At 36.9% G+C, this 14529-nt stretch overlaps 1 protein-coding gene across 1 annotated transcript in view; it reads right to left on the bottom strand.

Moving 5' to 3' along the window:
* Positions 1–14529, bottom strand: part of ADGRV1 (adhesion G protein-coupled receptor V1) — a 361649-nt gene that overhangs the window by 41158 nt on the left and 305962 nt on the right. Inside the window, exon 86 of the mRNA XM_089483154.1 lies at positions 13987–14144. Coding sequence (XP_089339280.1) covers positions 13987–14144 — 158 coding nt within the window. The remainder of the gene's footprint in view (positions 1–13986; positions 14145–14529) is intronic.

Genomic DNA, 14529 nt, shown 5'->3' on the forward strand with positions numbered 1-14529 from the left:
TTCAGACCATTATCCACTTTTGTTTTCTCCCAAAACATTTTCTTTGAACAACCAATTCAATTGTTGCTATTGTTAGGTACTATAATTAAAAATCAGAAATCCTTGTTTCTCTACTCACAAATCACCTCAGAATACGCCAGTACATTGAGATCTGCCTTCTGCCCACTGATCAATCCACAGCTGGCAAGCAAAAGTATCATCATGATGTCACAATGGTCCGCCTCCTTGAGGCAGGCAGCATCAGCATCATGAGATCACAATAGCTAGACTCTCTTCTTCATGCCAGAAGTATCACCATGAAGTCACAACAGCCAGTTTCTCCTTCCCTGACGCAGAGAGAAGCAAGCAGTCTTTCTTACTGAAGCAGGTAAGAATTAGTGTGTGGACACAAATGCCACCAGCAAGATTGTCTGCCATAACAAGGGTATTACATTGAGTAAAGGGTTTTTACATTGGTAAGGGCACCAAAAGAGTCAGAGATTATGAAAGTAAACACAGATAGGTTGTCAGCATCCTTGATATAGCAGTGTAGCAACTTACACTTTACCAGATCTGGGCACCACTTGGGAAACAAAGTGCCAGAATCAAGGAATTGTACTGACATGACGCAATAGATACAGCAAAACTTCAGTGTGTGAGTTCACTGAATAATTAATAAGAAATGACAAGGTAATAGCATACTGTGGATGGAGCAGCTGAAGTAGGTAGAAGTGGTGAGGCTTCAACCTGCACCATGAGTTGGGGTAAAGTGTACAGGGAGGGGGAAGGGGAAGGTTAGATAATGACTGAGAGCCAGAGAAATAGAAGACTGATACCAGAGAACAAAGAAAAACAAAAATATGTCCAGAATTAGGAAGCATTTGGGCAAGCAGAGTTGGGAGCAGAGACTGCTAGGAAAAGGAAAAGACTGGGAAGGACAAGAAGACAGAAGGGGAAAAGAAGATTTTAAAATGAACATCAAAAACTGTAACAAAACAATCTCCAAAATAAATGGAGATAAGAACAAAGGAGTGGGAGGGAAATGTCAATAAAATGACACAAAATAATGCGTTTGGAATGCAGATATATGGAACCAAATACTGGTTTTACATCAGCCTTTGCCTTCATGATAAGGCATGGCCAAGTTAAAGCATGATCAGATAAAAGCATGTGGTAGGATATTAAGGATGTAAATAATTTTTTATTCACAAATTTCTCATCCTCAACATTTATTCTCATCCCCCCCAGAAACATTTGTATCTCTGATGAGAAGACCTTTCCCCATATTTTGGTTGTTAGTTTTTCTATGTGCAAAAAATCCTTTCTATTTTGCAGGAACAGTGTGTGTAAAAACTATAGTTCTGTATAAAATAAACTTTATAAAATATGTATGAGGGGCCCGTTGCAGATGGGCAAAAAGTACATACTAGGTATGTACTAGGGTTAGGAAAGGATGTCCTTTCCGGATGCCTTAACCCTAGTACGTACCTAGTACGTACAAAATGGTGGTGCCCATTCTACATGGGTGCTGCCATTGGGACGTCATGACAGCGCTGCCTCCAAATGGAGCGGCGCAGAAGTGACGTCCTGGCACCACGCGAGGACGCCTAGGGCGCCCTTTCTGCGGCGCCAGAAGGAGCTCCGAAACGGAGCTCCTTCCAGGTTTGTGTCACTGGTGCAGCCTTTACATGGCTGTGCTAGTGACACAAATGAGAAAGGGGCTGAGTGGCCCCTTTCTCTTCGTCCCCGCTGCTTTCGTGTGTACTTGGGGCATGAAGCCCCAAGGACACCCCTTTCCAGGCCACAGAGAAGCGGCCTTTTGCTGTTTCCCCACGGCCTGGAAAGCAGCGGATAGGGGCCTCAGAGGCTGCTGCTGTGGCAGATGCGGCCCTGATCCGGAGGGTAAAGGGGTGGGAACAGGCCTCCCCAAAAGGGCGGTCTGTGAACCGCCAAACTTTATTTTTTAATCACCATAGGTCATCACAGTTTATTGCACAGAGGTCAAAATATTGAACACATTATAGAAGCATATAGCATGGTATAACATTTACGTATATACATCTAAACACAATCATACCTAAAAGAACTGAATGAAACTTACAATGAAACATTCCCTTCTAGTACAAAAGTTCAGAGAAGCCTTCCCAGGCATTGCATAATTGTCGCTTACTATTTGAGGTTCTTTTGGTGCCTGTTTGTCAAACCATTTCCTGTATTGCTATGTACTGTATATGTATTATCTTACTTGAGAGTATGTATTTTCTCTGGAAGAAGATTAACCATCCATTATGAAGCCAAGCCCTCCCTCCAGTCCATCTGCCTTGGTCCAGGCCTCGGAGGTAGAGAGGAACTGCTGGACCTCTTACCCTTTCCCTACACCTCTCCCTTCTCCTTTTGTGTCATGTCTTTTTAGATTGTAAGCCCGAGGGCAGGGAACCGTCTAATTAAAAAGATTGTATGTACAGCACTGTGTAAATTTACAGCGCTTCATAAATAAAGGTTAATAATAATAATAATAAAAGGCACCATAACATTCTGCCATTTTAAAACATAGGCATAGAAAGTTTTAAAAGGGAAAAAAAGCCTATTATTTACCCTGCAATTTTTTTAAAACAAAATTTCTCACGCCTGACTTAATTTTCTGGCAAACAAAACAAATTTTCCAAACTCTACTGTAACAAAAATATTGAAATATGACAGTATTTGTATTAAAATGCTGCATTTTGTTTTTTGGGGTGAAAAAAAACTTGATGGCTTCTCCAAAAAACAAAAAAAGAAAAAGAAAAGAAAAAGTCAAAAAATGCAAAAATTCTCATAATTTCAATTAGCAGGGGGAAAACTTCTGAAATTTTTCATTCTCACATATGAGGTCATACAGCATACACTAGTAGGGTTTGCCAGTGTGTATGTCACAATGTTGCCTTATATGTTTGCTGGCACTCTACACAACAGGGTGGTCCCCCTTGGGCCACAGCAGGGGCAGAAAGGGAGAGGGAGAACATGTGGGAGATTCACCTCCTGTGTTCAGCCACTTGAGGCAACTTCCTCACTGGGCCTTATTATTATGCCAGCCCTGTATCTTGGGCTCGAAACTGACACTAAATCTACTTTGCTTTGTGTTGTGTTTTAGTATATGACTAAAATGAAACTACAGTCGGCCCTTCTTATACATGGATTTTTTATACACGGATTCAAGCATACACGGTTTGAAAATGTTCCCAAAAAGTATAAATTTACCTTGATTTTCCATTTTTTATAAGGGACACCATTTTGCTATGTCATTATATTTAATGGGACTTAAGCATACACGGATTTTGTTATACATGGGGGATCTTGGAACCAAACCCCAGCGTATAACAAGGGTCCACTGTAATCTTATTTCAGTTACTTGCTAAGAATCAGGGTTGTGTTTTTTTAAGAAAGAGGATTTCTGCCTTATGTATACACTAATGTCTGGGCCTATTTCAATGTCTAGTCTGAGACAAGAGGAATATACTGTATTAATGACAAATATTTAGAGCAGTAGTCCAAAAGGGTAGTTGCTTTGATCAACCTCAGCAATATTTATGAAAACCACGCCTTGAGAATGTTATGTTTATAACTTCAAACCATATGTTCATACTTAAATGACCAGCACTTATAGGGTCAATCCTCCAGTTTCTCTTGACAGTACAGAAATATATTATATACTGTGAGTGGCTAGACTTGACTGCACTTTGTACATTTTCATTTGCAACAACAGCCCAGTGCACTGTAAATGTAAACAGCAGGGAAAGAGACAGCTGTTTGACCCAACTAAATGGGAATGGAGACACTTAAGGCAAAATTTCCCCATGCATCCCTATTTCCCTTTTGGAAAACACATGCCTGGCACTGAGCTTGGAAAAATTGTTTGTTTGGACTACAACTCCTACAATCCCCCAAGCATAGTATTCCAAACTGTATTTTGGTTCAGACAAGCGACTATTCCAGGTTCTAGTCCAGAACTCTGGCATGGAGCAGCTGAGGTGGCTCTGTGTGTGAGGGGGGGCGGCAATATAGTGGTGGAGAAGACATTTTGCTGAAGCAGAAATTATTGTTTGTGCTTCTGTAGTTTAAACTGATCCATAGGCTCAAGCTGTTATTTTGTTTGAGTTCTGTATTTTAGCTACTGTTCCATTTGGCTCCTATAAAAATATTTTTAAAACTCTTGGCAAACAACAAAACTCTCTGCAGCAAAGAGACACAAACTGGTTTAGAAAACAATCTGAACCCACTCAAACCTTCCAGATAATTATGGCAATATGGTTTTAAGTCTTGCTTATTCTTATTCCAATAATCAAAACACACACTCTCTTTTTGTGATATTCCCAGATAAGGAAAGGGATAACTACAAATTTACCCAGCTATGGAGTCAAACACACCAGCAGCTTGGAGCAGCCTTCTGCTGCTATAGCACCAGTTGCTAACCATTCAGCCCAGGACTATGGTGACCAGACATCACGATCCTAAGGCCACATGCTGCCATGATCCACAGTGGACTGCCATCAGGAAGCTCCCCCACTTCTTTTGTGGTTGGGTTTGGGCCACCTTAGGCAGCTGCAGCACCGTTTTGACCCGATCCTGGAGGGTGCATCATCTGTTTGCAGTGCCCCCCAGATCAGCCCAAAGATGGCCCTTTTGGCCAGTCTGTTTCGGACCTATGATAATACAATAAATTTTAGCTTCTACTTTCTAGTTCAGAAGCTAACCCACCATATAAAATTTGGATTGTTCACCATTAATTTGTAAAGAAAAGAAATACATAGCCAAAATAGAATGTAAAGCTTCAAAAAATGGTCTTATTCCAGAGAAAGTTAATAAATGCTGCAGCCTCATGGAAACTTTCCCAGGAATAAATCCTGCTGAACATAGTAGGACTTATTCTGAAGTAATCAAGCATAGATTCTGCATGTTTGATTTGTGACCAACTACTATAGATTTGCAACTTATTCATTCCAAGATGCCTTCTCTGGAGTGAGTGAGATTGCTCAGGGACAATTGGAGTGAGATCCAGGGGTTCAGGTACTCCTTATAGATAAAGCTGCCAAATCAGGACTATCCCATGATCTGATATTTCAGAGACAAAACCTGAGACCTAAGAACAACCGCTCGTGATGTCATAGGGGTTGTGTACTAGTGAGGTCACATGGGGTAGTCCCTGGGGATGTATTTAAGCATAAAATATTTAGCACTGTCACAGTTGCACAGAGTGTGCCATCCAAATAAAAAACACCAAGTCCAGCAAGAACAAATAATACACACACACACACACTTTTCAAGGCAATACTTTTGCAAAGATATCTCCTTTTTGCCCCGAGGACTGGACACGATAGTCAGGACTTGAGATCTGAGAACCCTAGCTATAGCTCACCCATCTCACTGTAGTTGAAATCCATGAAACCCACTTTAAATTTTACAAGTGAGAAGCCATCTTGGTGCTACAGGCAATATAGTGATAGTAACATGTGGAACAGTTACAGCACAGACATTTCCTATGTAGCTACTGAGAATACCTCAATCTGCCCTAGAATACCTGAGGAACAGTATTTGTTAAAGATCTCAGTCTTTTTGGCAGACATGCATGGTGACAATTGTTTTTCTATCAGGGGAGCAAAGCACACAGGCCAAAATAAGCAGGCAGAGGCCAATCCAGCCCCAATTGCCGCAGAACTGCGGTGATCAGATGGCCTTAAGTGGGCAGCCACTGCAATCCCAAATGAGCTGCCAGCAGGAACAGTTTTTTTGCTGTTCCTTTTGCCGATGGTTTTGGTTCGTTTTATCCAATTTTGGAGCAGCCATGTCAAGGTGTGTGTCATATAAACCCTATGTCCTCGAAGTGGCCAAAAGCCACTTTATTTGGCCTGTCTGTTTCGTACCTTAGTTTCAAGTTTAGAATAGCTGTAACAGTCAATATCAACACTTTGAAATGAGTCCAGAAAGGTATTAAGAGCCAACATAGGTCCAGGACAGACCGCCCCAAAAGGCTGGCCTGGCAGTAGCCTATTTCCCCCCAGAGGGACGCTACAGCTGCTAAACAGTGCAACATCAGAAGATAACCTGATTACATTAAACATAAGAAATAAAGGAGAAAGAAACTTTCGATGGCAATTGGATGAACTACTCTTGAGAAGAGACAAAACTGTGGAAGAGGCCAAAAAACAATTATTTATTTTTTGCTGATAACCTCAATGAAGTGACAACAAAAACAGTTTGGGATGCAGTCAAAGCTTTCATGCGGTTTTTTTATATATATAAAAAAAAGGTGGAGATTAAAAAAAGAAAAAACAGATTAAAAAATTGGAAGAGGAAATAAGGAAGAGAGGTGACCAACTTTAAAAAAAATAGAAAAAATGATAAATCAGAGGAAACAATGATAAAAAAGGAAATACAAAGACATCAAAAACAGTTATCTATTCTGACAGTAGAAGAAATAGGAAAAAATGAGATTTACAAAACAAAAATTCTTTGAGTTCAGAAATAAACCAGGGAAATTTTTGGCATATATGATAAGCAAGAGGAAAAAAAATAAGAGAATAATATCAAAAATAAAAGATGGAGAAACAATACAAACAGACCAAAAGGCAATAAAACAAACATTCACAAAATATTATACAAATCTCTAAAAAGAAAATAAAGAAATAAAGATCAATTTGAGGAAAATCAATGAATATTTAGACAAACAACAAAAAAAATAAACAAACTGACAGAAGAGCAAAGAACAGAATTTTAAAAAATCACAAAACAGGAAATAATAGACACGGTAAAAAACATTAATTAGGAAAATCACCCGGACCAGATGGTTATATCCCAGAATATTACAAGACTGTTTTTAACACAATTAATAACATCTTTGCAAGACATACGGTGGGATATACAAGAACATGGAATTTCCCAAACCTGGACGAATGCCAACATTACCATCATCTCCAAAGAAAATAAAGATTTATTATACCCTAAAAATTATCATCCAATCTCCTTACTAAATTGTGATTACAAAATATTTGTAGGTATTCTGGCTCAAAGATTTAAAAAATTATTATCAAATTGGATACATGAAGATCAATCAGGCTTTCTCCAAAATAGATTAATTAATCATAATATCAGAAATTTATTAAACTTAATTGAACTACATGAGAAGAATATAGATAAAAAATTGGTTTTATTATTTACAGTATAGACGCAGAAAAGGCTTTTGATCATACTAATTGGGAATTCACAAAAAGAGTTTTGAAGAAAATGGAGATTGGATGAAATTTTGAAAATTGGATAGAGAAGATATATGAGAAGCACGAAATGGGGAAAAACAGAGAATTTTATAATACAGAAAGGCGTTAGGCAAGGGTGTCCTCTTTCATGCTTACTTTTCATTACCACAATAGAGGTATTGAATAACAATATCAGAGACAACCAAAAAATTGAAGATGTAAAAGTTAAAAATATGGAGTATAACCTATGAGCATACGTTGATTTGATGTTATCTATTGCAAACCGAAATGAATGTACTGATGAACTGTTAAAAACATTGAAAGAGTACAGAGAAGTATCAGGCTGTTGGACGAACAAGGAAAAAACAACAATGTTAACTATGAATATCTCGGAGAAAGAAAAAGTAGAATTGAATGACAAAACTAATTTCCAGATCCAAAAAATGTCAAGTATTTAGGAATAAATATTTCTACAAAAAATATAAATTTATTTAAAGATAATTATGAGAAATTATGGCAAGAGACAAAAGGAGATTTAAAAAGATGGGGAAAATTGAATTTATCATGTTTCGGGGAAATGGCAACAATTAAAATGAATTTATTACTGAAAATTCTTTTTCTGTTCCAAAATTTACCAATTTTGGTTAATGATTAAACATTTTAAGAGTTGGGATAATGATATTAAAAAGTTTCTATGGTCGGGAAAGAAACCCAGAGTAAAGCTTAAAGTCTTTCAAGATGATGTTAAAAGAGGTGGTCTTGGTTTACTGAATTTAAAAATTTATTATTATGCTTGCATTATGGATTGGTTAATGGAACGAATAAAATTAGAAAACACCAGGTTATTAACATTAGAATGTCCAGAAATACTCTTTGGGTGGCATGGATATCTATTCTATAATAAGCTGAAAATCAACAAAGAATTTAATAATTAGACGCTCATTATTAAGAATATGGTTAAAGGTTAAAGCAAAATGTTGTCCTGTTATCCCAAAGTGAACATCAATAAATGAAGCCCTGTATAAGTGAGTACAAATGAATAAGGAAAAATGGTTAACTTATGAGGATCTGATAGATAAAAAAATCAAAGGAAATGAAAATCAAACCTCAAGAACAATTAATAGCCGAGGGTTGGTACTGTACATAGTTTATGTATAGACAAATTAAAGCAAGGTTTATAATGGATGTAAAACCCCCCAAAATTGGTGATGCTGACCCGGTGTTAGAAAAGATTATTAAAGCAACGGATGGTGGCAAAATTAGTAAATTTTACAAATTACTATTAAAAATTAAATTAGAGAATGAACAAATAAAAATGCAAATGGTGAAATGGGCGCAAGAAATGGGGAAAAATATAAACCTCGACCAATGGGAGAGAACGTGGGTAAAAAGGCTAAAGTATATATTGAGTGTTAATTATAAAGAAAATTATTATAAAATATACTTCCGATGGTATTATACACCTTATAAACTGTCAAAGATGTTCAAAAATGTTAAAATGACATGCTGGAAATGTGTGTGTGTGTCGGGGGGGAATGGTACACTATTTCATATGTGGTGGGGATGTATGATGGAAATAAAATATTGGAATAAAATACATAAATTAATACAAACGATATTACATGAAAAATTAGATGAAGATCCAAACATGAATTTACTGAATATAATTTTGCATGAAATATTGGAACAGAAATATGGAAAAATGATGTTTTATATGATTACGTCTGGAAGAATGATTTATGCACAGAAATGGAAACAGAAAACAATACCAAATTCAAATGATTGGTTGATGAAATTGTATAAGGTCATACAAATTGAAAAATTGACACATTTAATTAAAAAGGAACCTATGAGTAAATTTGAAAAACAATGGAGCCCACTGATAAAATTTCTGAAAACAAAATGGGGAAATGACTTTACGATTGGTCTGGAGTAAACAAAATAACAAAAACTGAGATAATGACATTTACTATATCAGAATCAGATGAACTTTATAATCCTGCTAAGGTTGTGAATAATTCTTGTTAGATGAAGTATGTTTATGTTTATGTTTATTATAATTAAGTGTAATTTATAGTTTATATTATTGGATGATCATAATATAGTATAAGTTAACAAACTTCAATAGAAAGAAGGAAGGAAAAGAAGACAATATGGAATATTTCTTTTATTACTCTTTTTGAGTTACATGCAGTTCATTTGACTTTTGATGTATACTTTGTTCTTCTCAATAGTTATGTTTTTAAAGAGTTCTTTTAAAACTAATAAAGATTATTAAAAACAACTCTGCTGGATTATAGGGGCAACATTAAGAGGGTGCAGGGGGTCTATACTGCACCAGGTGACACACTAAGAGGGTGTGTGTGATACCACTGCTTCCCACTGCCTTTTGGCAGAAACAGGCTGCGGTGTTCACCTGCATCTCTTTAAAATACTGAAGAGAGGGTGTGAGTGGGGCAAAACTCAGTGGAAGGAGAAATGAGAGGCCCCAGGTTGTTGGTTTTTTTTAATAAAAGCTTAACTTTTTAAAAAAAACATTTTTTTAAAAAATACTTTTGCATTCTTTTAAAATTTTCTTTAAAAACATCACATCTTATCAAATTTTCACTTTAACTACATGGAACTATGCACATATGAATACATTTAGTCTGTGAATACAATATTGTAATTTAATGGCATAATTTTAATTTTGCTAGCTGTTTATGTCACATCTGTTACTATTACATTCAGTCTGATATTCTGGAATTATGATTTATGCGTAAGATTAGTACAAAAACATTACTAAGACTTCTGTATGGTGTGGCATGAGAAGAGGTCAATGGGGGAGAGGTGACACCATGAGTTACCATACCAAGTGATGTGAACCCTGGTGACACCACATTGTATTATATTATGAATATTTCATGGTAGAAGAGAAAAAAATGTTTCTTTAATAGCAGTAATGTCATTGATTTTAAATAAATTCAGTCCTGATCGTTTCTGTGTGTTCAGTCAAAACATTTTTCTCATTTGCATTCCAGTAGCCTTTCCTATGTGATTCAACACCTTGAACAATCAATTATACCGATTTTCTATAACTTCAGTTGAATATTTAAAGTATCAAAAGTTACAGCAAAATTACCAAGGGAAAATGAACATAGCAAACATTCAAAGTGTGAATAATTTTCAGTGTATTTCACTCTCTGCAATTCAAGAAATTTGGGGACTAAAGGAAAATTTCACTTACAGGGAAGAATTCTTATTAGGGACAATGACCACATTTTCCCTTCTCCCTTTAGCTACATTTTTTTACCTCCAAAGATGGCAATGGTAATGTAAAACTAAATACTTTGATTATCTGTTCATTTTCTTTGAACATCTGATTGCACAAAGCATAGGCCCCAATGCATTCAGCTGTGATAGGCTTAACATCTTATCAATCACAATAATTAAATATGATAAAAAGACATAATAAGGGAACTAATCAAGTTTGTCTCATCATCAAACATAATTACAAATGTGATAAGAAAAGTTAAATGAAAACAGCTGCATATATATAAAGGACACAGAAAGCCCACTAATGTCAATGGGCCTCTTATTTCTGTTAAGTAGGACTTTGGTCTTAGAAGTGTGGTTCTCTATTATAAAATCCACTGCTCTTCTTAGCACTCATTAGTTTAGCAGAAATTGAAAGAAACAAATGAAAATCTAAACTTTCCTTTCTGCTCTAATTGTCTTAGAAGTTGGAAGTAAATAAACAAGGAAATAAGGGAAGAGGGAGGGAGTAGGTACAACTTGTGATCACGTTGAATTTCTTCATCCCCACTCCCCAATGAAACAAAAGATTTCTGTGTGCAGAACGTATGTCAACAGGAAATTCACTAACATGACTACTTCTCACACACAGAAATAAACTGGCAGATAATCAAAATAAAATGAAAGAAAAGTAACCCTGATATTTTAAATATATGTTTGCACAGGTGCTAGTTGACCAACTCTAAATCAATCTAAATGTGGCAAATGCTAGATGCAGAAATCTTTCTATAACTATTTTCCTATAAATTTCTGACTCTTCTTTACAGTCTTGTTTTCTCTCATTCATTAAGTCACTCTCACGTACATGCATGTGTGCATGCATACATACATATTGTTCACAGTGGATCTCTGCTTATTTGTTATGATCATGGGCATAGTCTGTATATGTTCCTTCAAGTTCCCTGTTGACGTATGGTGACCCCATGAATTTCATAGGGTTTTCTTAGAAAGGAATACTCAGAGGTGGTTTTGACAGTTCCTTTCTGTGAAATGTAGCCTACAGCATCCAGTATTTATTGGCAGTTTCCCATGCAAATACTAACCACAGCTTACTCTGCTTTGCTTCCAAGATCAAATTGGATTTTGTGCCTTTAGGGTATTAGGCATTACTATTTCCTTAAAAGCAAGTATGACCAGTTGGGGGCTTGCTACACCACCTAGCCTGCAGGAAGAGCTGACTGGGGAGGATTAAGCTGCTAGTGTCCCAGAAGAAGAACATTAATGGGGTCTTTTTCAGGATAACTGAAATCCCTTCCCCTCCCCTCGGCCATTAACATAAGAATTCCCATCATCCAGCCCCCCTTCCTGGCCCTGATCTCTGGCCTTTGATCCTGATCAAAGCAACCTTTCATGTTCCCTCTTCCCCTTCTTGTATTATCATTTAATCACACTTAAGGAAGGAAAGCATCCTTGTTTAAAGCCCAGATCCACTGTAAGAAGAGTAGGGTCATAAAACCACAATCCTCACCACTGACCATCTGCCCCTTCCTATTGTTTCCCAGGCTTGGATTTCAACATTAGTAGTATCACCCTCTCAATAAATCAGCATGTTATCATAACATTATATCATCATACCATCAGATCATCATGACAGAACCATGCATATGAGTCTGACAATGGCTCACACTTTAAACAAGTAATTCTAGATGCTGAAACCCATCCACAAAATACATTTAGCACTTGGGAGTTCAGGCTAAACCCACGAGCAAATCTGAGGTTGATATTGGCACAAGTCACCACTGGGTTAGGCAGGAGCCTGAAAGATACTCGGATTCTTTCAACAGCAGCAGTGAATGCAGCTGATGAGTAGTTCCTAATACATCACTGCTATCTGTTGATTTACTTTTACCTATCCTTTCCTAGATTTATCACCATCTATCTTGGAGCTCAGCCAGCCGTGGAGCAGCTTTGGTTCTTGCTGGAAGGAGAATGCTGGTAGTCATTGTCTAAATGTAACTTTTCTGAGCTCTGGCTCAAGGCCAATGAACACATACCCCCACCGGCACAACTGAAAGCTATTCTTCCTTTTGTGTGCTGCATTGGACAGACAATTGAGCCTGAAGGTAAGGGACAGTTTTAAATCCTTGTTCACCTGTGTAATGATAAGGAAACCTTCTGTTTGTCACTACCTCACAGCCTAATCTAAGGCACAGGCTTGCCATCAAAATTAAAAACTGAGAAAACACATTGAAACCAATGCTACACTTTGCAATTATGGAATGGGGGCTGCTACTGTACATGAAACATAAAACCACAAGGCATAGTGTCACCATGAAATGTGTAAGGCTACCAATAAAATATGGTAGTGGGGGCAATACAGAAGTTAACAGTCCTCATACCATGACTTGGAATTTAAAATGAGGAGACCCAGCTGACACAACCGAAATCATATCAGCTGAATGCAATAACAGGTGTGCTTAATCAAACAGACCTGCCTGCCAGCTGGCCCACCCAGTATTGAGCAAACAGTGTCTCCTACTGTTCCAGAATCTATACTGTCTTCCTTTCCTCTGCCCTTCCATACATCCAACCTGAAGGGGTGGTTCTCATCCATCCTAGTACAAACTCTTTTGACAGTTGGGAAAAGCTAAATGGTCCACATCAACCTGGCACAGCCATGTAGAGATGCATTCTCAAAGGGTCTGTGACTCCCTTCCTCAGAGAAGTCTGAAAAAGCTTTCAAATTCCCCTGGAAGACATGTCAGAAAATTTTTTATTGGGGCAAGAATTTTGTGATGAGGCATAACCGCAAAGCTGTTATAGTACTAGGTGTTTAGTGAAAGTGTTTAGTACTAGGCCAGGTGTTTTTGTTTGTTAGTTTGTTTTTGCATTAGATATGTGTATGTAATTATGGCATGCTTTGAATTTGCTTTTAGCCTTTGGCCTTCTGAAGAAATGATAATGTTTCTTCATGAACAAGATCACTGCTCCATCACCTGTGAAAAAGATCTCAGATAACAAGGCAAGGAAATTTGCAAAAAACAAAACAAAAACTCTGAAATTAAAAGCAACGACAGAAAGGGGACAAAACATTTAATCTCACCTAGCACACAGACAGTTCTTGAAGATTTATATCCCTAGTCATAATGACTGTAGAATCAAAAAATTTAAAGTAAGTTTGGATTCAAGCCTGAGATGGTAAGAATAAGCTAAAACTGTTTACCATCTGATTTCTTGATAGGCAGGTTTTTCTCTTTAACAACTATCTGACAGGTATTGTAGAAATTCTGTAGAAATTCTAAATTGCAGTATTTCATGTTGCTATACCTATAAGAAAGATCTTACTAGATGATTTCCTGCCTGATGTAACACCCAAAAGTTATAGATGCACAGGAAGCATCTGAGGAAGAAACTGGCAATCTACACAGAGAGCTTTTCGGTTTGATTAATAATAATAATAATAATAATAATAATAATAATAATAATTTTTATTTATATATCCCGCCTCTCCCTACGGATCAATTAGAATTGTTTCAAGTGTCCATACCTGCTGCATTGGTTCTTCCTCTGAATACATCATCATACGCTTTCCACTGGGGCGTTAGTTGATAGGCATGGATGAACACAACAAATACTACCACCAGGCACACCAGTGGTACCAGTGCAGCTGTGAAAAGTGCTGCATAAATATTTGGAATAAAGCATCTGGAAGGAAAAAGAAAGAAAATGATAATTTCCTTTTCAAACATGTCAGTTTGAGTGGGAGATGGATATGACACTTTTGACAGGCTACAAATTGATTTAAGTATCTCTCCAAATAATCTGACACAAAAGGTTATATTTTAAAAATCAAGCCTATTAAATTATTTCATACCCTTTGAAATAATATAGGATCATGGTTATCAGGATGTGGTTCATCTTATTTTCAGCCCAATGTTTTTTTGGGCACTTCCTGTAATACCATTTTTAATGCTTTAGGCAATTTTCCATGCTTAGCACTCAAAACTACTTTTCTTAAAACCTTTAAAAAATCAACAACAAGGTGTAAAGTTCAAGGCCATAGGTTTGATTCTAGTTAAACCAAACCTCA

The sequence above is a fragment of the Sceloporus occidentalis genome, unplaced genomic scaffold (assembly GCF_023333645.1).
Source record: "Sceloporus occidentalis isolate IW3139 unplaced genomic scaffold, rSceOcc1.0.p SCAF_1, whole genome shotgun sequence".
Taxonomy (NCBI): domain Eukaryota; kingdom Metazoa; phylum Chordata; class Lepidosauria; order Squamata; family Phrynosomatidae; genus Sceloporus; species Sceloporus occidentalis.